The 25167-nt window shown below is 48.7% G+C and overlaps 1 protein-coding gene and 1 pseudogene across 1 annotated transcript in view; one reads left to right on the forward strand and one right to left on the reverse strand.

Moving 5' to 3' along the window:
- The window catches only part of CDH20 (cadherin 20), a 70604-nt gene that overhangs the window by 44277 nt on the left and 1160 nt on the right, over nucleotides 1-25167 (reverse strand). The window contains exons 2-4 of the mRNA XM_075532721.1: nucleotides 10655-10949; nucleotides 8399-8518; nucleotides 4513-4680 (exon numbers count right to left, since the gene is read on the reverse strand). Coding sequence (XP_075388836.1) covers nucleotides 4513-4680; nucleotides 8399-8518; nucleotides 10655-10949 — 583 coding nt within the window. The remainder of the gene's footprint in view (nucleotides 1-4512; nucleotides 4681-8398; nucleotides 8519-10654; nucleotides 10950-25167) is intronic.
- Nucleotides 589-1458, forward strand: LOC142428027 (THO complex subunit 7 homolog; annotated as a pseudogene).

Consider the following 25167-nt stretch of genomic DNA (forward strand, 5'->3'; position numbering starts at 1 on the left):
CTCATTTAGTCTCTTGCCTTTTTGTTTCATGAACTCCTAGGAACTTTGTGGACAATAAACAAAAATCCCTCCTGTCAAGACCTTGTTTTGGCTCATGGAAAGCCCATATTGGGTTTCCTTGATCATATTTTCACAGGCCAGATATCTCCCGCTGGTGGGTTTGAACCACCAACCTTGCAGCTAGTAGTCCAACACTCACCCAATAGTGCCACCAGGGCTCCTATTTATGTACACTCACACAAACCACACTCACTGCCATTGAGTCCACAGCGACTCAGCAATCCTCTAGGACAGGGCAGAACTGCCCCTGTGGGTTTCCCAGACTATAACTCTTTACGGGATTAGAAAGCTTCGTCTCTCTTTTGCAATGAGCAGCCCCAAAAGTAACCCACTCTACTATCAGGGTTCCTGTATATGCACACTAGTTGCATGAAGCATTTGAGCTTTTTATGTACTTACATGGATGTGACAGATGATTCACTCGGTGTTGTCACTAAGGTTGACAGTTCCCCCCAAGGGCGGGACTCTTTCCATACCGGATCATATAGAATCCTTAGAATGTTTATTGTCGATTTGCACCATAGAACAATGTGTGATGATATACTTGTAAGTTGCTCAAATGTTAGATTTCTAGTATTATATGAAAACTAACAAAACTTAAAAAAAAATCTTTCCACATTGGATTTCAACATTCTGAGTTACAACATGATCAGTAATGGAGTGGAAGCCTGTAATTAAAAAAAAATCTTCTCCCATTCTTTTGAACTTCATTCTAAAAATAGCAATGGATCTATGTCCATAAATAAAAATCACCACAATATTGTAGCTAAAATCGGAAAAGTTGACAAAGCCAGCCCCAATGAAAACGTGACAGCAGCCCGTGCGGTTCAAGAGGCATCTCCTAATTGACAGAGACAGTGCTGGAGTGATCGAATTAATCTGCTTGTGAGGGGTTCCAGTATGTGGCACAGCTCTGGCTCTCAGGAGGAGGGATGGAGCCAGCACCCATGTATGCTGAGCACAGCTCACAATGTGAATGTTCAGTGGGAAAAACTTTGTTGGTACAGGATACGAATCTCAGAGAAATGGAAATTTATGAAAAAATGTACAAAGAATGAACATGTAGCATCATTGGAGCCCGCGAAAAACTTGGCTGAGGGTCAAAAGCAAATTCTTCAAGCAAAATGAATGCACCACGATTGCCAAGATGATGATGAGCTAACAAAAGCCAGCCAGCATCAACCAAACAGGCATGACCATTAAAGGCACTAGCAGCATCTTTCACCTATGAAAGAGAGTCTTGGTGATACGCTGGCATGGAGGCATAAACAGTTTTATGCTCTTCTTAGAACCATCCACAAATTTCAGCAAACACTGGAAAATGATGGCGAATCCTCAGAAGTAGGAAGAGCTCCAGAAACAACCAAGGAGACAGATCCTTTGCCACAGACAGACTAATCTCCAACCTTCCCAGGAATACTGACTGAGCTGCACGATCTTCGTGTGTTTAGAAATGGATGTGTTCTTTGAGATACTTGAAATCTCTAGTGAGACACTTTGCTTTTAAGACTTTTTTGTGCTTCTGCACACAGCAGGAAATGACCAGCATAGATTTGGTTTTATCCAAATTCATTTTCACTCTTAAGCAAAGGTTCACATGTGTTTAATAAAGTGTTTGCAAACCATTATAACACCCCCCCTCCAACCAAAACAAAACAACGAAACACTGGCAGCAGCAAAATCAACAGCGTGTGCTTGTAGCAGCTGCAAACAAGACCATGTGATCTGAACCGTCGTCGTGATGGGATAATAATGGCCGCTCTGGACAGAGTGGACTCAAACTCAACATCAAGTCAATCCCTACTCACAGGGGCCCGTCCATGGGACAGGACCGAACTCCTCCTGTGGGCTTCCCAGGCAGAAACTACATGTGGGAGTAGAAGGCTTCTTCTCCCTGGACTGTCTGGTGGTTTCCAACTGTGACCTTGCGACTGGCAGCCTAATATGTAACCACTACCTCACCAGGGCTCCTCTAGAAAGGATTAGAAAGTTCAAAAAGTAGACTAGCTTAGAATGTTAGCCTGACAGGTATGTCAATGAAGGCAAACTGGGCTAATGGGAAATGATTTTGTTGGAATTATAGCGGTGCGGACATTGCTACTGTGACACCGCACAAAGATTCATTGCCTATCATTTCTGTGTCACATTCTGACAGGGTGACCTGGTGTGATCCCCACCCCATGTGCCACCTTAGTGATGGCACTAGGTTCACCTGGACTGACTGGCTCAAAATACAGTTATTCTTCAGAGGGTCTGGCTTGTCCACTGCTGTTTCTAGAACATGCATGCTGTATCCTGGCTTCCGGGGCAAGGGCCTTAGCTGAGAGTCTTCTTCCATGCTCAGTTCTCAGCTGCTCTCTTTAGGCATTTGCTTCCAAAGTCTATTCCTGCACCCCACTCCACAGTCAAGGCTCTGACTTTTCCCCTTTAGGACATTCCATCCGAGAGTCCTGCTGCCCCTTCATCTTCAAATAGGAAGTGATCTTCCTCCTTACCCGCTGCTGGTTCCATCATGCCTCTTCCATTGCTATCGGCAGTGAAATCTTGCTCCCTGTCAACCAGGCTTGAAACATCTTTGCCATCTTTGGCTCCACTTTCGCCCTCCATACCGTCCCTCAAGAAGTCAAAAAGACCCTCTGCTCCGCAGTCCTGCCTTCAGTCCTCACCAACGCAAACTCCTCCACACCATCAGCCTTCCAACTGGCTCCCCTGCTTCTAGTCCCTCATCCTTGGCAACCCGTGCTGTGCACAGCTACCAAACTTGTCTTCTTTACAGCCCTCCACCGCTCAAATGTTTCCAGTGGGTAGCCTGAGAAAGAGAGCAACTTTGGAACACTGCAGCGCAGGCTGAGATTTTAGGAGGGTCTCTTTGAACATCACTTTATTTCTGCCGAATCCTTTGCATCTTTGTTATAAACATACTGCTTTCCCTGTACCGTGTGTGTGTGTGTGTGTATTTGTTCTGACTTCCAGCTTTCTGTTTAGATGAACTCTAGGGCAGCAGGGATTTTATCTGTCTTGAGAAGCCCTTGTGGCAGAGTGGTTAAGCATTAGGCTGCTAACTGTAAGGTCCAAAGTTCAAATCCACCGATTGCTCCAAGGGTCTAAGATGGGATTTTATGCTCCCATACAGAATGACAGTCTCAGACCCTTACGGGGAAGTTCTATTCTGTCCCATAGGGTTGATATGCGTCAACATTGACTTGATGACAGTGAGTTTTTATGCCACTCCCTGTCCCATGCCTGGGTTGATGGCTAGTGCCCATTTCTTTTGAATGCACAGGTAGCCCATCCTGGGCTGTTTTCCTTCCTGGCTGTTTAAATCCCTTTTCTTTTACAGTCTGAATCTTTCTCCGAGGCCCTCATGCAGCTCTGCTCATTGTGAATCACCACTCTGAACAGCTCAGGTGGCACTGGTCTGCCTTGTGCGGGTCTAGCACCTCTGCTCCCCAGGTGGGAGCTATGCTTTATAGGAGCAGGCACTGGAGTTCCAGCCTCTCCTCTAACCCCACCCCCACCTCTTGTGTGATTACATAGCAGATGCTCAGTGCACACCTGGGATATGACGACTTATGGCTGCCATCTGGGTTGGTGTGTCTACAGCTTTGGCTTCATTTCAACTTATGCATTGTCCAGCTCCAGTCACCAAACTCACTGCCACTGAGTCAATTCCGACTCATGGCTACCCTGTTGGTCAGGTTAGAACTGCCCGTGTGGATTTCTGAGACTACATCTTTATGGACACAGAAAGCCTTGTCTTTCTTCTGCGGAGTTGTGGGGGGCTTCAAACTGCTGACCTCGCAGTTAGCAGCCCCATGCATTAACACGGTACCACCATGCTGGTCTGACATGCATGACCAAAGGGCGGGGAGATTTCGCCCTAGAGGGCAACAATTTGTCTGGGAGGGAGTGAGAAAAAGCTAAGCTATTCCATTGGTTTGTGATGGTGTGATGTCTACTGTACTCCCCATCATTCCTTAGTTTGTAATGTGTGGGTGGTGGTGGTGACGATGATTTGGAACAGATGTTTAAAATGACCCTCTGACACTTGCGTCCATGAGTTTGAGCCAGACCCACGGCCACTCCACCATGTGGGACAGGGCAGGACTGTGTGACCTAGGGTTTCCGATGGCTTTCAGAAGTAGATCCTCAGGTCTCTCTTCTGAGGCATCTCTGGGTGGCCTTGAACCCCCAGCCTTTTGGTTAGCAGGTGAGTGAATGTGTTACCCCCTGTCTTATTCAGGTAATACTCAAACAGCTCCTAGAGGAGGTGGTCTTCCGAGAACCACAGTTGGGGTGCTGTGGGGAATTGGGGCGCCAAAGGGCGATGGTTAGGTGACAGGGAAGGAGTGCAGGCATCATGGGACATAAGCAGGGTCCAGAGGCCTTTCCAGTTAACTGGGCCTCAGCAGCGCCCCTGGCGGGAGTAGAGCTTACAGGCCAGGTACTCACTCTGCGGGAAGCGTGGAGGGTTGTCATTAACGTCCGAGAGGGTGATGTTGACAGTTGTGGTCCCAGCCAGGCCTCCCAGCTGCCCGCCCATGTCCTTGGCCTGGATAATGACTTCATAGTACTCCTTGGCTTCCCTGTCCATGTTCATCAGCGCCGTCCTGATGACACCTGAAGGACACAAGGGCCTTTGGTTTTGCAAACCAACCCACACCCACGCACTCGTTTTCAAACGACTGCATCTATGCTTCTTTACATCTAAAGCCGAAATGCACGTCTCACATGTTGTGCTAAACTTGCACAAGGTCAGAATCGCCTCTGCAACGAGGCGAATCCCGCACAGGTCTGCTGCGGCCCCCCCCACCCCCCCACCCCGGCGGGCTCCGCGGGCTGCAGTACCGGAGTGGAGCAGCAGGTGGCAGCAGCGCCCCTCGGATGGACCTGGTCCCCCCCCTCCCCCCCCCCGCGGATGTGGGCTGCTCGGATTCACCCCAGAAAACCGGGCTTCGTGCCCTGAAAACAAGGCCTTGTGCGTCTGTAAATCTGGGATTCGTAGGATCCCTTTCCGTCCTTTCTTTCCTCAGACCTCGAAAGCCCTAACAGTGTGAATGCCTTTTCTTTAGGAAACTCATTTTCCTAGGTGGCTTTTCCTCCTTTGCCTCCCAGACACCTGCAAGTAAGGGTGGAGTTCTGATCCGATGTCCCTTTAGTTAGCTTTGCCTTCCGTTGGGTTACCTTCTGCCTACCTCTGTGCTCCCGAATTCCCCGAAGAGGCAGGTGCCCTGTGTGTTATATGCATCAGGCCTGAACTTCCCCAGGGCAGATGTGTCACCATGCAGGGTGATGAACAACCAACCAAACTCACTGCCACCAAGTGGATGCCCACTCCTGGCGACTCTCAGGACAGAGGAGAACTACCCATGTGGGGCTTTGAGGCTGTAACTCTTCATGGGGCCGGTACCAACTTTCTCCATTGCAGCACCTGTGGGTTTGAACCTCTGACCTTGTCGTTAGCAGCCCATCTGTTCCAGAACCCAAACGCACAGCCATCGAGTCAATTTTGACTCACAGAGACCTATTGGAAGGACAAGAACTGCGCCGATGGGTTTCCGAGTCTGTCACTCTTTATGGGAACAGACCGCCCGGTCTTTCTTCTGAGGAGCGCCGGTGGGTTCACACTGCTGGCTGTCCACCACAAGGCTCCTACTGCTAGCCTGGAGGGGGTCTAAAATGAAAATCCACTTCAACACGTTGTTTTGATCCTGCTGGGGATGGAGATATGGACTCCCATTTAGCCTTTGACTTAGAGGAATTGGGCTGTGTGTGCAACCCCAGGCAAGGATTCAGGGCTCATTTACTTCAACTTTACAGCAGGATGCTTGGCCAAGAAGACCTTCTGCTTGAAAAGAGAAGGGGCTGGGAGCACTGCCTCCCTGAACTCAGCCCCTTTTATGCACAGATTATATTATATATAGCAAAACCGTGCGGAGATGAAATGTGCAGCGTTCGCTTTTTGACCGGGCCGCACGGGCACGCAGCGTCACCCTTGTTCCATGAATCTTTGGCCTTAGCACAATAGCTGACCTTGGGAGTTGTCATTGTCATGTAAGACCCTTCTCAGGAGACGAGCGGCACGTTGCCCTCTTCCCACCTGGTGAGCTTGGGAAAGTTACTGTCCTCTAGAAGGCCCTGTTTCTTCCCTCCTCCTAATTTATACTCCGCGCTTCCTGCTTTTATGATGGGATTCTCTGGATGCCCAGGTTCCCTTTGGACTAATGGGAAATGATCATCATGATCAGTCCTACCGGTCAGTTACAAATGGAAATGTGTGGGCAGCCTCTCTTTTCTCTCTCCTGGTGGCACCCTGGGTCACAGATGCACGAGGTCGAGAACCCCAGGTCCGGGGATGGAACCCACCAGCCGCTCCCTGGGAGAAAGAGGAGGCCCTCTGCGCCAGGAAGGATCCACAGCTTCGGAAGCCCTAGGAGCAGGCTTGTCCTGTATGGTTGCTGTGCGTGGGAATCCACTCAATGGCAGTGGGAGTTTGTTTCGAATCCCCAAGTTCACCAGATGGTTGGATCAAGTGGATTGATGTTCAAGAATGTACATTGAAAAGGGAGATGGCCTGGTGGGGGTGCCCGAAGATGGTGATACAGGAATGATGCTGCCCCCCTCCAAAAGGCTCGCGACCCTTCAGAGAGACTGTCTCAGAACCCGCTGCCATCGAGTCCTCTGACTCACAGGCACTCCACGTGGCCAGGAGAGATGGTCTCTCCGGGGTTTTCAATTCTGTGGTTTCTCAGAAGTAGATTGAGAGGAATTTCTTCCCCAGTAGTTCTGGGCAGACCCAACCAGCATGCCTTTGGGGTAGGCAACTGAGTTTGCTCACCCTTTGTCCCACCCTGGACCTCCAGAAAACAAACAAACAAACAAACAAACAAACAAACAAACAACCCCTTTCGTCCCTGTATCCACTCGCTGTCCTCGAGCCAATCCTCACCCATAGCAACCCTCTAGGAATAGGGTGGAACTGGCCATGCTAGTTAAGGTTTATTGTGCCAACCTGGCTGAGAAACACATACAGGATTAATTGAAGGGCAGCTTAACTGAAGGGCAGAGAGAGAAATGGCTCAGTGAACCTCGCCATTTGTTCTAGTTCACTTGTCTCTTGCTTTGTGAATGTCGGACCAGGGTGCTGCTGTCTTAGCCAGTTCTCTGCTTTAGCTGGCAAGGTTAACTTGCTGTGAGACATCCCTGAGGAGAAGCCACATGGTCCTCCCCTGATGCAGCCCTGGGTGCTGGAGAAGCCGCGTGTATACCTGTGCCAGCGCTGAGATGCTGGCACCACTTCTGGATTCAAAGACTTTCTACCCACTGGCCTGTGATCCTCCTGCATTCAGCATCATTGTATGTGTTTTGTGAGTTTGAGGAAGACTTTCTAGATCATGTCGGACATATGGGCTAAGAAAGACTTATGGGCTTGGACTGGACAAAGTTGGGATGCTTTCTGAAGGTAAGCTCGCCCTTTGTAGAAAATTCTTTCTTATACATATGTGAGTTCCTGTGGCTTTGTTTCCCTAATTTACTCAGACTGACACACTGGACCTGGAAGGTTCTGAGACTGTAGCTCCATGGCAGTGGAAAGCCTCATCTTTATCTTGTGGAGCAACTGGAGGTTTTGAACTGCTGACCTTGCAGTTAGTAGGCCACTGCGTAATCACTATGCCACCAGGGCTCCATTAGCCCATGTTCCTGGGTAAATGTGAAGGAAGTTCTCTTGGTTTGTTCCCTCCTGGACAGGAAGACCCAGCCCACTGTCTGGACTCCTTGTTAAAGCTGCCGACCCAGGGCCTGCTCGGAGGCAATGTCCAGTGGTCAGCACTCTGTGTTCCCTCATCCAAACCTGCCCAGCAACCATCCGCTCGGGCTTTGCCCTCTGCTTAGTGCAGGGCAGTTTCCATGGAAAGCATGTCTGACCATGTGTCTGGGGGCTCACCCACCATGAGATGAACCTTGTTAGCTCTCAAGTTCCCCCAAAGTCCTTTCTTGTTTCAAAACCCATGATTCTAGTGCTGTCACAGGTCCAGGTTAGCGAGTTAATCCCCTCAGGTTTTCTGAGAGCTTGTCAGGGAAGAAATAGCACCACCGGATTTGGGAGGTCAGTGAGAGGAGGCTGTTGGGCAGGCGGTCTTTTGGCTTCTCTGTCAGACATGATGCGCCATCTTTGCATAGCCTGCGCTGACTCACGGGGCAGGCTCAAAGCTTCTAGCACCTTCTCAGGTCAGGAGCTCCATGGAAGGTCATTGGGCAGGAGGCCCACGGCCCTTCTCACAAAATTGCTATGAATGATCAGGAGGCAAAGCAGTCCTGGGGCTGCTGGGGCTGGTACCTGTTCTGGAATCCACCGAGAAGTACGGCTGGCCCTGCAGGATGCTGTACACCACCCGGGCACTGTTGCCGTAGGTTGGGTCGTCCGCATCAGTGGCCGTCACCTGGATAACAGAGGTCCCTGAGAAAGAGAGACAGAGAAACCTGCTGGAGTCGACCTGCTAGTGGCCAGATTCAGCCCTGCAGAGGCAGCCTGACATTAATGATGAGTGTGTGGTCAGGTGTCCGTGGGAGAACCCCTTGTCTAAGCTGGGTTCCAAGTTCCCAGCATGCCCCTGTGTTGTGGGGGTTATTTGCCTGGGCACCACAGCCTTTGGCTTGTCATAGCTCTTTTGATGACGATAAAAATGAAGCAAACATTTTAGGATGTAAGCACTTCTGCCTGTCTTGTGTCCACCTACCTACCTACCCTACCTACCTACTTATTTATCTACCTGCCCAAGCAACCATTCTCTCTAGCATCTATATTTTTATTTTGTTTGGTTGCACTTTTGAAGACTCAGAACTGATCACAGCCTTCAACACCCTCCTGATTCCTAACCCCTCAGATCTCACCATTGGGATGAGTGGTTCCGTTGAGGAAGAAAAGTAAAATGGAAGTGGACTTTGATTCTTTGGTGATGTACAAGTTCGTTTCACACACACACACACACACACACACACACACACACACACACACACACACACGTGAGTTATTTGTCTGGTCAGTTCTTAGTAACCAGTGAGCACAACACAGCCTTTGGCTCATGAGGGCCCTCTTGATAATGACCAAAATAAATCAAACATTTTATGAATAAAAAAATCTTAGGAATCAAATACCTGTCATATATCTACCTACTTACTTATCTACCTTAATAAAAAGATGTGGAAACGATAACAACAGTTGGCTCATTTTTGGATTCTGGCTGAGTCCAGTGTGTACATTCGATGGAGGGCTTGGCTACCCCTCTGGGTCAGCTCTGGGCTCCTTTCGCAGCACTGGGAGTGTGTGGGAAACAGAACCAGGAAGAGAGTGTATGCAGACAAACTCAACACTAAGGCGTGAAGGAGTCTGGGAGGTCGAGGCTCCTATGAAGGGAACCTTCTTGTTCATGGATTGGACATGCGCTCCAGTCATAGTCTCCTAAGTTATTCCTCACAGTGTCTCCCTATCATAATGCCAACTTTAAGGTGCTGTTTGCAAACACATGGTTGCTTACTATAAGTTTAAGGTTGCTTAAAGGCTATCCTCCTGAAGGTTGTCTGCCATCAAAAGCAATCAGACCCTACTGTCTGTCCCACTCAAGTAGGGCCCACTCATTTCTGCTAAGGATCCTAGATTGTTCCCCTGGGGAAGAGCTCAAAGACACCTAAGGTCAAGCCAACTCAGGAGAATAAGGTTAGGCTGCCAACTTGACTCTAGAGCCTGCCCTTGTTACCTTGTGCCTTCCTGTCACATGTATGCCTCCAGCACAGTGGTTCTCAACTCTCCTAATGCTGTGACTCTTTAGTACAGTCCTCATGTTGTGGTGCCCCCAACCATAACATTATTTTTGTTGCTACTTCATAACTGTAAGTTTGCTACTGTTATGGATTGTAATGTAAATATCTGATAGGCAAGATGTATTTTCATTATTACAAATTGAACATAATTAAAGCATAGTGATTCATCAAAAAATAATATGTAATTATACATTGAAATATTTATTTTTAATTAAAATTAAATGAAATTTTGCCTTGAAGCATGGTGTAGCATGGGTAATGGTCTTAATATAACAACGGTAAACTACATTGCTATTTTGCGATAGTATGCTTAAAAAACCAAAAAGACGTGGGAAATAAGCGTTTTCTGAAAGTCTTAGGTGACCCCTGTGAAAGGGTTGTTCTACCACCAAAGGGGTTGCAATGCACAGGTTGAGAACCGCTGCTCTAGGACAACCCATTCCTATAGTGTGTATAACCCTAGCTCATCCCCTCATGTTATGCATATGCTTTTAATACACCCCTTCCTGTGACGTATGAGTTTACCTGAGATTATCTAAGTCTGTGGGTCAGTAAAGGGTGGTCTCCTTCTGGTTCCGGCCATCGTGGAAGAAGGTGCGCCCTTGTCTGCTGTCTCTTTATCTCACCCCTCAATCACACAACCATCCTCTGGACCCCTTCTGTGGTGGGGAGGCTGGTCCCCTACACAAGTGCCCCTCTGCACATGTGCTGATACCCTCGTGGATGCACCCCATCTGCAGTGGTTGCTTGTGAGGCTCGGTACATCGCCACCTACCTACTGGAGACATCTCTGGGACAGCCGCCACGTACGGCCCATCGAGGAACTTGGGCTCGTTGTCGTTGATGTCTTGGATTTTGATGATGAACTCAGACTCGGGCTCCATGGGCCGGCCTGTCCGCCGGTCCAAGGCCTGGGCTCGCAGGGTGTACTGGGCCCTCTCCTCACGGTCCAGCCTCTGGATGGCGTGGATGTCCCCTGTGGTGTCGTCAATGGTGAACACGATGCCTGCGCCCTCTCCAGACAGGATGTACTTGATGGACCCATCCCCCCTGTCCATGTCCGAGTGAAGCTGGGGAGAGAGCACCAGAGTCGCATTTGGGGAGGAACAGGCTAGGGACATCGGTGTGGTGCCGAACTTAAGACCGCCCTTCAAATTGAAAGAATGTTGGGGTTTTTTTTTTTCATTTAAAAAAATTGACGTGAAAAAAAAGCAGGAAAAAAATGAAAAAAAATTGGCGTGTGTAATATGTACAGCTCAAACATACTCATAGATTCATTCAAGGAAGAATCCCCCACACACTCCAAAGTTTACAAAGTCTGTCTGCAAAGAACTGACAAGCATTGGACTTGATTGTTTCAAAAAATACAAGTTGAAGAATAGACAAAGAAACACACAAACTCACCGTTACTGAGCGGATTCAACTCAGAGCCAAGCCTAGAATAGGGTCGAAGAGCCTCTGGTCTGCCGGCCATATGAGGCCCACGGAATCATCCATACCAGCGCCTATCACACACCTCACCAAAGAGAAGCCGTCTCAGCCATCACAGGCCTGATACTATACAGAGGCAAATGTCCCTTGGCAGAAAAAAGGTTTCCCACCTCTGCCTAGAACAGTGGTTCTCAACCTTCCTGATGCCGTGACCCTTTCATACAGTTCCTCATATGGTGGTGACCCCAAACCATACATTCATTTTCGTTGCTATGTCATCACTGTCATTTTGCTTCTGTTATGAATCCAGCAACCCCTGTGAAAGGGTCATTCAACCCCCAAAGGGGTCACAACCCACAGGTTGACCCCTGTGAAAGGGTCATTCAACCCCCAAAGGGGTCACAACCCACAGGTTGAGAACCGCTGAACTAGAAAATGGAGTAGAACTGCTTCCTAGGTCTTCTGAGACGGTCGATGTCTACAGAAGCAGACTGTCGCATCTTTCTCCTGTAGAGCGGCTGGTGGGCTCGCTCGAACCACCAGCCTTCAGTTAGCAGGTGGATGCTCTAACCAAGGGATGTCCAGCACCCTACATTCACTGCTGTGCTAGAAAGTCTGAGAAATGGGGTTCCTGGAGAATGCTGGCCCCAGTGAGGGGGCCTGTGGGCAGGAGCCTATCTGGTCAGGAGGAGCCAATCTTTCCTTATCAGCGTTTCTGCTGACCAGATGTGTCATACCCGGAAAAAGGCAAAAGGGCTAAGCCTAGACACCAAGCAATTTTAAGGATATTTGTTGTGAAATAGGTTCTGAAGTTTCAAAAACGTCTTGAAGACTCAGGTTGGTTGGAAAACTGAAATAGCTCAGATGTGGTTACGGCCATTATCCCAGAGATGCTAAGGGACCTCTGGGGATTTCTGTAGCACTCGCTCCCTGGTTGTGATCCTAGGAATCTTTCAGACGTCAAAGGAATTTAACTCCTGACTATAATTCTTTGTCACCATCGTTGCTTACCCTGGTGGGGGGAGTTTCGGGCTCATCATCAAGCCACCCAGAGCTAAACATGGAAGCAGAGTTGGGGACATGCTCTATCCAGCCAGGCGTGCATGCCCAGCCCAAGACTGTCCTTCCCAGACCACTTGGTAATGACTAGAAAGAAGTCCAGGGATGATATTTTTAGGCTAAATCCACCCATGCGTTTCTGGATCTGGATTTGCCGACAGTGTATACGGATGGAAAGAAGATGGGTGTGTTTGCCTGTGGGTTCTTTGGACATCCCTGGGGTTGGCTAGAATGAAGGACAAACCTCTCTTGGCAGGAGAACGCGTGCTCCCGAGGGACATTCTGGCTGTGCTCCTTCTGAGGCAAGTTTGTTCTTGTGTTCTTCCCATCCATGGTGGAGCTAACAAACCCATCATGTCGTGTTCTCTCCATGTTGTCGGGAGGGACCGGTCCCTGCAGAAGGACAGGATGCCTGGGGAAGCTTCGAGGGTCAGCCACAAAGAGGAAGCCCCTCAACGGGATGGACTGACACAGTGGCTGCCACAGTGGACTCAAGCAGAACAGCAATTGTGAGGATGGCACAGACCTGAGGAGTGTTTCAATCTATGGTACTCCAGTCCTTATGAGTTGGAACTGACTAGGGAGGACTGAATAACAACAACAGGATCACAGTTTCTCTCTCTTTCTCTCAAGGGACAACAACAAAATAGCTAAATGAAGCTAGCTAGCCCCCACTAACTCAGTCGTTGCTAGGGTAGTTAGGACTTCGTGTAGTTCAGGGACTAAGATCATGAGATAAGTTTATAAAAAAAAAACAACAACCAACATGAGCCCAGAAAACAAATTCATCTGCCTAGTAGCACTGTCTATAAATTCAAAACAAAGACACACTCACCACGGTCAAGTCCATTTGGACTCATGGCGGCCCTCGGGCGCAGGGCAGACTACCCCTGTGGATGTCTAACACTGTAAATCTCCTGATGAGAGGTTGGTGGGTTTGAACTTCTGACCTTGTGGTTAATAGCCCGAAGCTTAACCCACCCCGCCCCCAGCACCAGTTACAAACTGAGTGCCCTTGACAAGTTCTTTACCGTTTATAGCCCTCAATTTCCTCCTCTTATCCCCGAGGAGCACAGGGTGCACACTTGTCTTTGGGGGGGCTCTTGTGGTCATTAGAGATTAATGTATGCTAAGCACCTAGCCCAGTGTCTTTCCCATAATAGGAGCTCTGTAAACAGGGCCCATTTCGACGCTGATGGGTGTGCATAGGCAAGAGGGTATTAACCCACCAGATTGTCTCTGCTCCCTCACGCTTCCAGCAGAGGAGGCACAGCAACCCATGGGCTATTGGCTGTGTATTGTCCAAAGGCAGAAGCTACAGAAGGTGGCCCCAGGCATTGCTGGCAGTACGGTATGGGGATCAGGTACCAAGGACCCCAAGAGGACACCAGGAGCTATAGTCCCAGGATGCCTGCCCCAGGCTGGCTGTGCAGGTAGTGACTGATTCAGGAGGTGACCTCACGCGACTCTTGGCCAAATCACGCAGCAGCGTGTTGGCTGCCGGGAGAAACTGAGCTGTGCGCTTCTCGGAGCCAGGAATTGTGAGGAAAAAACTGACAAAAAATAGCCCTGTGTCCACGCCTCCCCTTCCCACTTCTTTTTAGAATCTGAATTTCTTCATTCCATGCACAGTATTATTCTTTTTTCTTCCACAATTCAATTTTGCTGTTCTGTGTTAAGCAAGCGGAGGTGTCCGGCTGGTGGTTTGCAGAACAGAAAGCCGTTCCCCTTAGGTCTACCTGCAGGCCATGCAAACCCATTCCATTCGGAAGCAGGTTCTCAGGCAGAGGTGCACAGGGATCCAAAGGATTTTTAATGAAAACATAATATGTATGTATGTATTCGTATGTATGCAGTTTATACAAGTCTGTGGAAAGTTAACCAATAGGTATGTGTATATATGTATGTATGTATGTATGTATGTATGTAGTGTAAGCAGCAAGCTATTACAGCAGCGGATCTCAACCTGTGGGTCGCAACCCATCTGGGGGTCAAACGACCCTTTCACAGGAGTCGCCCAATTCATAACAGTAGCAAAATGACAGTTATAAAAATGAAAACAATTTTATGGTTGGGGGGGTCACCATAACACGAGGAACTGTATGAAAGGGTGGCAGCATTAGGAAGGTTGAGAACCACTGTGTTAAGGGAACCCTGGTGGCTTAGTGGTTACACATTGGGCTGCTAACCTTGGGGTCACCAGTTTTAAACCACCAGCTACCCTGCAGGAGAAAGACTGGCTGTCTATTCCTGTAAAGAGTTACAGTCTCAGAAACTCGCCGCAGGCCTTCTAGCCTGTTCTACTGGTCAGTATGAGTGAGAATTAACTCAATGGCAGTGAGTTTGAAGCATTTTTTATTAACCACAAGGTCATTGGTTCCAAGCCAACAATCCCTCCATGCAAGACAAATGAGGATGTCTGCTCTCATGGGGATTTACAGGCTCGGACACTCTGGAGCACGCACACAGTGAACATGGCATTTATCAACTCAACTGTTTTGTGAGCCTACTGGGATCCTCAGAGGGCAGTATAAGCCCTGCCCTGGGTGAGTGTTAAGCAGGCCAGGGAAGCAAACAAACAAAAGACAACACAGTCACTGCTGTCCATTTGACTTAGAGTCACAGTGACCCCGAGGGGCAGAGTAGACCTGTCCCCCAGGGCTTCAGAGATCGCCGCCTCTGCAGACACACACTGCCACAGCTTGCTCTCTCGGGGTCGCTGGCAGGTTCCAGCTGCTGATGTTTGGGTTAGCAGAGGAGCACTTCACTGTTGCGCCACGCGGCTCCACACACCCCTCAGCTCCCTCACTGCCGTCAAGTGGGTGCTGATGCACAGCGGCCCTATGGGACAGAGGAGAACTGCCCCTGGGGGTTTTGGAGACCAAATCTTTATGGGAGTAGAAAGCCCTGTCTTTCTCCTTAGGAGCGGCTGGTGGCTTAGAATTGCTGACCATATGGATTGCTGCTTAAAGCATGACCACGGCAGCATGATCGGGTGACCGACAGGAAGGTAGAAATCGGGCTGCTGGGAAGACCCTGGAGTCTGAGTGACCCCCTCCCCCCCCCAGTGATGTCAGAGGGGCTGGGTAGGATTTCCCATCAGCAGACTTTGTTGTCATCTGTCTTGGCAGAAGAATTTGAAGAACTTTCTAGACTAGTGGTGACAGAGAGATAGGGACCTTATAGTAAGAGCTCAAGGAAATAGCACTGCAGGGATGGAGCAGGGGTAGGGCCCAAACCCTCTGTGACATCATGTCCCTTTCATCTTAGGGAGCTGGGAAGCAACTTGGCAAAGCTGCTGAGGGAGGGAGGGAGGGAGGGAGGGAGGGAGATAGAAAGAGAAAAGATGAGAGAAGGGGAGAAAGGTCCAGCAGGAACTCAGACAGCCAGAGAGACTGCTCACATGGCCCTGGTCTGCAGTTGGCTCCCGTGGAGAGAGGCCAGGGGCCAGCAGGAGCCACAGCTTGTTGAGGCAGCATGGGCCTGCTCTTGGAAGTCAGGAGGCGCAGTCAGTTCTTGCTCCTCGTTTCCCTAGAGGAGCATCTCCTCCCCTCTACTCCCTTCCCCACTTCTCCCTGTACTGTGGGCAAGGCTCTTTCTTGGTAGCAGGGATGGGGTACCATGTGCCTGGTTGCTGAGCACCAAACATTCCTGAGTCCCTTCAGCCCAGGCCGTGGGGCACTCTTTGCTGGGCTTGGGTTGGACCCACATCCATCAGGTCCTAACAACGTACGCGTGTATCTCCTTAGTTCATTGCCCTCCTACCTGCCCATCTCTCCCCCTGCCCCTTGCCAAGTGGCATGATATGGTGAGTCATGAAGGAACTGCCCACCACCTCATCCTGGTCTTCCTGAGGCCAGACTCACCTCTCACACACAGGCCAAGACTCGGTGGGTTCCCACTGGCCCCACACGCCCCCTCTGTTCTCAATACAGACACAGCCTGTGTGGTGGCCTCCAACTCAGGGTGATTCTGTACGAGAGACTAGAACCGCCTGTTGGAGTTTCTTGATGGTCATCTTTACGGAGCCAGCTCTTTAGGGCCTTATTCCTTGGAGGTGCTGGGTGGGCATCAGCCTGTCACACAGCACCTGCTCTACCAGGTTCTGTTCCCAACTCTGGGCATGGCTTTCGATGGTAGCCATTATTCTCCTAAGGACCCCCAAAAAGGCCGTGACCAAGCATCTCCAATGTCCTACATCTCCATTTCCCATACACACTGTCTCCCACCTCTCCTTTCTTCCCTCAGTTCCACTTTACAGATTCCTCCCTCACCAGGATAACCTGGCCTCCAGAAACAGATAGCCATTTAAGTCACCAAAGGCAATCTAACTCTGAGCTCTCATAGTTTGGAATTTCTCCTTCTCAGCCATGTCCCTGACTATCAAGAATAGGAAGCTCGGCCACCATGGGCATTCCTGAGAGATGGTGCAGGTCACGGCTGCAGGAGCAGGCCTTTGTCTTGGAAGATACCCCACATGTCCGCATTCCCTGTGCCATCACTCACTTGGGTATAACCACCTACCTGATGTGGCTGCATCCTGTGCCACGTAGACCCTGTGCTTCTAGATTAGGCTCCCTCTCTCCACTTCATCCTGAGCCTGAGCGTTGTCACATGCAGGTGAGACTTAGGAGGAGTAGCTGGTCCCCCGTGTCAATTTCTCACTGACTTGGACGCAGATCAATCCCTTGCTTGACTTTTGAGAACAGCCCCCTGGCCATCTAGCAAAGTTCATCTCACCAGATGAAAATGACTGTTTCAGAGAAGCTGGCGGACTTCAGTTCCCTAGAAATGCTATCATGTGTAAAGGGAATGGGGATCTTAGCTAATACCTGATCGTGGCTTTTTTGGTGTACTATAATTTTATTCTGTTGTGCATAGGGTTGTCATGGGTCAAAACCAACTCGGTGACACCTAACAACAATTTGATTTCCTCTTCATGTTAGTGTGTATGTGTGTGTGTGTGCGCGCGCGCATGTGTGTATAATTTCTAGGTTCTGCTTCTGTTCATATGGGCCTCCCCCTTGTAAAGGTTGGTGGTTTGATCTCTGCAGAAGATCTGGCAATCTGTGCCTGTAAAGATTAAACTCAAAGCCCAAGGCTTTTGATTCGGACCCAGGAAATCCTAAGGGGCAGTTCTGGTCTGGTACATGGGGCCACTGTTAATTCAAATTGAATAAGGGGCATCGATCACCAACACACTTCAGTTGTTCCTCTAACCGCACATCGATGAGCTTTCCCAGTGAAATCTAGGAAGAGCCCCATTACTTTTAAAGAGCATGTCTGTCCTGGAAATGCCAGCAGGACATAGGCGTGTCGGTGAGCCGGGGAAGTAATCGGGAACCCCGAAGCAGCTGGGCTGGAGAAGGCTGGTGTCTTCCAAGAGCTCTGGCACCGTTGTTTCTTGGTGCTCTCATAAAGCCCACGGGCAGTTCTGCTTCATCCTACAGGGTCGTCCTGGGTTGGAAATGACTCAGTGCCGGTGAGTTGTTTATTTTGAGGGGAGAGCATCCTCTGTCTGTAAAACTTTTCTACTAGTGCAAATCTATAACTTCTTGTGGCACGTTTGGACATTGAACATTGGGTTGGCCATACAATTTTAGCCAAAAGCAAAACAAAACCCCGCAAAATCTTCGCTGCCATTGAGTTGATTTTGTCCAATCCCACAGGACAAGGTAAGATTACTCCTATGAGTTTCTGAGGATGTCATTCTTTAGGGGAACAGAAAGCTTCATTTTCTTCTTGTGGAGCAGCCGGTGGGTTTGAACCACCAACCTGGTAGCTAGCATCTCAATGCGTATGACATTATACCACCAGAGCACCTGAGGATTTTAGCAAGGGACCTCCCAATGTTGGTGGATTCTCCTCGTCCGATGAACTTGCCACTAGGGTAGGAGGAAGAGACCGCCCACAGAAAGGCAGGGGGACTTGGGAGACAACAGCATAACCAGCTTTGAAGGGGCCTGGCTTCAGAGGAGCATCATTGTGTCAATTCAATCAGGGAGCCAGAGTTGAATATGGAGGATTGAACAGGCTACATGGGAGCACCCAGGTATCAGATGCTGACTCAGGAATACTGCTATGATCCCTCTAGCCAAGGGAACAGAGGAAGAGGTTGGAGCATTTGGAACCTAACAATTTTTAAAAGGGGACTTTAAGGTTAGCGCTGAGTCTTCTGAGGACAGGGTGCTGCCCACCTGGGCTGGTGCTTCGAGAGCTTAAAGCAGATAATCTCTTCTACCTTACCCACTGAGGAGGGGTCTGTCAGACTGGTGGGGGCTGTTATTTCTGAGGGCTTGTAATGAGGTTGGCTGTGGGAGAAAACATGGAACCAACTGCTGGCAGAGTGAGAGGAGCATCTTGGTCTCTTTCTAATGCATCCTCCTGGCAGATCCAAATGGGAAGCTGGCTGGGCAAAGGAGCAATTGTGGTTTGGTGAGTCCCAGCCACGGGGCCACAAATCAGAGTGTGAAAAGGTGGATCCAGAGCTGAGTCACCAGTCTCAACCAGCACAACCGCGTGCATTCAGTCTCAGGGGCTGCCAGGCCCAGAGCAGGCATTTGGCCGAGAAGGCGGCAAGGAAGGGACACTAGCAGCCTTGCTAGAGATCAACCAGCAAATGGGCAGGGTGATCAAAATGTGTCACACACACTGACCCATATTTAACTTCACAAACACAGGCTGGGCATCGGCTGTTCTGAGAAAGGTCAGGGGCCTGTGGAGTGGAGTTGCCAGAACATCGTTATGCACAGTCTTGGGAAAACACCCCACCCCAAACCTGGCCCTATCTCCGAGACAGACTAGGACCTAGCAGAAAATCCTTCTTGTCCTAATCATTCTTTTGTTTTACTATCTGTAGCCTCATGAGCAGCAAAGGATGGCAAAGGACAAGCTGATTGTGAGACACCCTGTTGTTTTAGGAAGTTGCAAACAATGGTGATTTTCACTCTTTTTGTCACCACGCCTCCCATCGTTCTGAGCATGCAGTTAAGTGCCCACAGCTTATGGTCAGGAGACTCCTGTGTGGTCCTACCTTCGGTCGGGGTTGGCAGTGCAGCTGCCAGCAGCAGCACATCCTCTCAGCATGCCCACCCCCACCCCCTTGCATCTGTCAATAGAATCTTGAGCGACTTGACACTACCTTGTCCCTGGGAAGCCCAGTGTGGATTGTATAAGGCCACACCAATTACAGCTCAGCACTGTTGCCAAACTCCTTTCTGTAATAAGCAAATACTTGGGCCGCCTCTCCAAACAGCCATCTCCGGGAACCCACTGGGACAAGCTGAAGACCCCACGGATAAAGGGAATGAGAGGGCATTGAGTCTCCTTCAAAAGAGAGTGTATTTGTGTGTGTGTGCTTCGGCACTTGTATAATTGTCATCTTCATGGGTGGTCACACACTCAGTGCAGGCTCAAGACAGACACTGGGTGCCAGTGTCATGGCTGTTGAGAAGCCTGGGCGGCCAGCACCCTGGGCTGGGATAGCTAACCGTGAGTGAGAGAGGGTGCTCAGAGAGACCCGGGCTCAGGCTCAGGATGCAGTCAGTCTAGGCTCCCACCATTCACCCATTGGTCTGTGCAGGCTCAGGGCAAAACCTAAGGCTTCTGCACACACAGGGCATCGGCAAGGAGAGAGCATTGGCTTCAGAGACCAAAAGATGGAAGCTTCTCTCCTGGCTTTTCCCGCCACCTTCTGTGTGATTTTGGGCAGTGAACATAGCCCCTGTGAGCCTAGTGCCCTAGGCTGATTTCATACAAGCAGTTCATTCTCCTCACCTCACAATAACATGGTGACCTCCTCCTTTAAGCAGAGAGCATGGAGACTTTGAATGTGCTTTAACAGAGAGGAGGGCAGACAGCACGTCCTGGCATGTCTAGGGGAGGGACAAATGTGGGAGGGACAAATGTGGTGTGTGTTGGGGGCCAAACAGGAGACCAGCATGGCTGGGGCCTGGACCTGATTTGAGAGATTGTGGGATTGGGTAAGAGGGCTTTTCTGCTGGAAAACCTTGAACTTGATGCAAGAACTGCTGATAAGCATTTAAGGGCTAGAGTGCCTTCTTCATCAGAACAGCGACATTAATGATGGAAATGAGTTCCAAGGAGATACATATGACGAACCCTGGGGAGGGGGAGAATGGAGGGGGCTGTCTCTCCATGGCAGTGGGGGCAGGGAGGTCCTGCTGGGCTCATCTAATTATGAAGACCAAAGGGGATGATGGAGAGCCTGGAGAGGAAGAGATGAAGCTAAGAGACATTGACAAGGAGTTCTTAACAGGAAGGACGAACAGATTTGTACAGGAAGAGGAAGGAAGGGAGGGAGGGAGGAAAGGAGGAAGGAAAAGAGAGAAAGGGAGAAACCAAAGAACCATCGCAGGGTTTGAGGCTGGCAGATGGGCAGCTCTGTTACGTATTGTGATCGTGAGTTGCAAATTCCTGGCATGAACTGCTGATACTAGTCTTACTATTACAATGAAACCTGTGAAAGCGGGAACTCAATGGGGTTGCCTTGTTTTCCCAGGTCTTGAAAGTTTTCATCCTTTGACAGTGGAGTCTTACTACTTTTCAATTATTCCTTTACTGGAAAACATTTGAGTTTTCCTTCTCTGCCAGGTTTCTGTGGTTGGAGAGTTTACAGTATTACTACTATTACCACCACTACCACTACTACTAGTAGTACGACTGCTACTACTCACGACTGAGTCATGGTGATTAAGAACTCATTGTGGACCAGGTACTGTACTGAACGCTTAATAAATATTCACTTTGATCCACAGGAATCAAATTGACTACCAATTCATGTGGAAGCCCAATATCATCAGTCAAAACAAGGACCGGGAGGGACTGTAGAACAGAACATCAATTGATTATGTATAAGTTAAAGTGGAAGTTGACAAAAATTAAAACAAATCCACCAGAGCCAAAATATGATTTTGGTATACCGCACCTGATTTAGAGACCATGTTAAGAACTGGTTGACTAATTGAACTCTAACTGATTTGTGAAATAATATCAAGAACTTCATACATGAAGAAAGCAAAAGGTCATTGAAGAGACAGAAAAGACCAAAAGTGCTCTTGAATTTAGAATAGTTAACGCAAATGGGGGGGAAATGTTGACATCAAAGAGCTAAACAAAAAATTTCAGTGGGCAACTTTAAAAGATGCAGATATACCTTTTGGAGATAGAAAATTTCAAGGGAAGAGCTGGAATAACTGAAGAAAAAATTCAAGTCTAAAGTGGCAACGCTGAGTCTATTGAACAATGCAGGAAGCATCAAAAGATGACAGAAGGAATACAGAGTCATTGTACACAACCATTTCAAGAGGTAACATATGATCAAGAACAGATCATACTGAAGGGAAAATTCCAAGCTGCACTGAATGGAGTAAGAGTATCAAGGTCTGAGGATTTGACAGAAAACCAACTGAAATGTTCCAAAATACTGATGCACCTCTGGAAGCACTCACCAGTCTATCCCAAGAAACTTAGAAGATAGCTACAGGGCCAACCTATTGTTAAAGATTAATATTTGTGCCCATTTAAAAGAGTACTGATCCAAGTGATAGGAAAAATTATCAAACATTATCATTAATATTACATGCAAGTAAGATTTTGCTGACAGTAATTAAAAATCCACTGTAATAGTACATGGACCTCCCAAACATTCAAGTCAGATTCCGAAGAAGATGGGGTCTTGGGTATCAGATGGATCTTGGGTGAAAGCAGAGAATACTAAATACTAGAAAGATATTAAAATATATTACATTTCATTGGCAACACAATCACATTAAACTGTGTAGAGCATAGCAAACTCAGGATAACATTGCGAAGCACGGGAATTCCAGAACATTTTATTATCCTCATGCTGAGCTTGCACATGAACCAAGAGGCTGTGGATCTCTAAGAACAAGGTTTCAAATAGGATGGTGTGCATCAGAGATGTATCCTTTGACCAGACTTCTTCACTCTGTCTGCTGAGTCAATCTGAGATGCTGGAGAACATGCCATCAGGACTGGGGGAAGGCAACCTGCAATAACCAGATGACACGATCTTGATCGCTAAAGCCAAGGAGGTCTTCAACTACTTATTGATGAAAATCAAAGACTACAGTGTTCAGCATGTATAACAACTCAATGTGAAGGAAACAGGAATCCTCACAACTGAATCAATAAATATCTGTGATAAGTGAAGAAGAGTTTGAAATTGTCAAGGATTTCACCTTGCTTGGGCTAAAAAGCAATGCTCATGGAAACAACAGTCAAGACATCAGACAACATACTGCTCAGGGCAGGTCTTCCTTACAAGACATCTTTAAGGTGCCAGAGCAGGGCTGTCACTTTGAAGACCAAGATGAATCCGCCCCACGCCATGGTATTTTCAATCATGTGAATGTTGGATAATGAAGGAAGAAAACTGGAGAAGAATGGTGCATTTGAACTATAGTGTTGGCGATAAACATGGGAAGTACCATGGATTGCCAAAAGAACACATCTGTCTTCGGAGAAGGATAGCCAGAATGTGTCTTAGAAATGAGGATACAGAGACTATGTCTCATCTACTGTGGACATGTTATCAGGAGAGTCCAGTCCCTGGAAAAGGATATCATGGCTGGTGTAATAGTTACATAATTTCATGTCAACTTGGAAGTGTCGGGTGGAGTCTAGCCTGTCAATCAGGTCATAGCCTGGTGGTGTCTCCTTGTGGGCATGACCTCCTCAGAAGGAGGGTCCTGGGAACTTTCCCCCTCCCTCTCTGTCTTTACCTTCCTGCTATGGAGTCACTTGAGGAGCTGCCAGAGCCACTGCCATTGGATTCACATGACTTTGCACCCACCGGCCAGTGATGTTTCTGCATTTGCCATCACTATTGGGGGCTGTGAGGAATTTATGGAGTAGTATCAGACTTAAGGACTAGTATTGGACTGAGGGACTTGATTTTGACTGGGATGGGATGTTTTCCTGATATATGACTACTTCTTCTTGACACAAAGCTCTCTCTCACACACATGAATGTCACTGCGTCTGTTTCTCTAGTCAATCCAGCCAAACAACCTTGGTGAAGAAGGTCAGTGACAGAAAGAGGAAGTGCTTTGATGAGATCAGTGGACACAGTAGCTGCAATCCTGGGCTCAAACATAACCACAAGTGTGAGCATGGCACAGGGTGGGACCGCTGTTTGTGTTGTCGAACACAGGCTTGCACCTAGTGAGAGCTGTTCCTTTCTTATCTAGGAAGTCCCTTTTTGAGCATCTTTTGTGTGATAGGTGCTGGAGTATGCTTTAGGTGTTAACATTAGAGCCAGGTCCTTGCCCACACTGAGTTTACAATCTAGTCAGGGCTTCACACAATAAACATGTAAATAAAGAACATAAATACTGTTAGTGGTGATTGGAGACGTGAAGAAAATAATGGTAGTGGTAGTGTTTACCAGAGATGCTGCCTTAGAGAATTGCCCAGAGAGGTCTATAGTTACCTGTGTCCTAAAGGATGGAGTCCAACCACTGGGAGAGAGATCCAAAACCAAACCAAATTCGGTGCCATCAAAGCGATTCTGACTCATAGTGACCCTATAGAATGTGGTAGAATGGACCGATAGATTTCTGAGGCTACAGCCGTGTACAGAAGTAGGACGTTTCATCTTTCTCCCACAAGCCAGGGGGAAATCCTTTCATTTGGGGGCCAGAACATTCTAGGACCCGAGGCCACATCCCTGAAACATGAGAGCAGAGCAAAGAGTCACTGGAGATGTGGTGGGAGCCGAGGAGGTGGCTGGGCTCTGCCTCGAAAGGCTGGTGAGCTGAGGTGAGGAGCTTGGGTGATCTAAAGCACGACGGGAAACAGCTGAAGAGCTTCAGAGGCAAGACACGATCTGACTCACGTGCACAGATCTTGTTGGGAGGGCGGAGAGTGGGGACAGGAGACAGTGGAAGCGTCAAGTATTTGGGCAAGTGAGAGATAATGGTGGAAGTGGAGAGGAGAGCAGCAACGGACTCAGGAGTTATCCTGCCGTAGCATGAATAAAATTTACAGGTGGAGAGAAAGTGTGTGACTGGGAAAAGAGAGAACAGCCCCCCGAGCTCTGATTTTAAGACATGCTGGGTGTCAGCCAGCACTCTTGGTGCCAGACCAGGTTTGGGGGTGGAAACAAGATTCCCTTACTGGCCATGCCATGTCTGGGATGTCAACGAGTTATACACATGGCACTATCACACAGGCAGTAAGATTTTTGAGTGAAGCTTAGATGTTTGGTCTAAGTCAAAGATGGAAGCCATTGGGTTTGAGCCATTGGCATAGCGATGTTACTACAATCACAGGGCAGACGACTGCACCCAGAGAACAAGTGTGGGCAGAGATGAGGGTCACGGTGAAGCATATAAGACCACCAGCGACTGGGGTCCTGGAAGGAGCATGACCACAAGAGAAGCTGAGAAGGGACGCGGAAGGTCAGGGCACTGGAGTGGCCATCAAGCGAGAAAGGCAGGACTGGTCACAAGTGTCCAAGCCTGCTGTTGAAAGGATCTGAAAGAGGAAACCACTGGGTTTAGTTGGTAGGGAGGTCTTGAGGGACAATGGATGCAGGTTTTCAGTCCAGAGGTGGGTGGGGGGAGGGGGCAAAAGTTAGGTCACGTGATTGGAATGTGAATGAGGGTTCACCGTGTACAGACAACTCTGGACAAATATTCATAGCACCTTACACCCCAGTTTGATGGAGCCCTAGGGTCCAAAGATTGAGTGTTTGGCTGCTAACTGAAAGGTCACTGGCTCCGAGGGAGCAGAGACTTGTCAACCTGCTCC

The sequence above is a fragment of the Tenrec ecaudatus genome, chromosome 15, assembly GCF_050624435.1.
Source record: "Tenrec ecaudatus isolate mTenEca1 chromosome 15, mTenEca1.hap1, whole genome shotgun sequence".
Taxonomy (NCBI): Eukaryota; Metazoa; Chordata; class Mammalia; order Afrosoricida; family Tenrecidae; genus Tenrec; species Tenrec ecaudatus.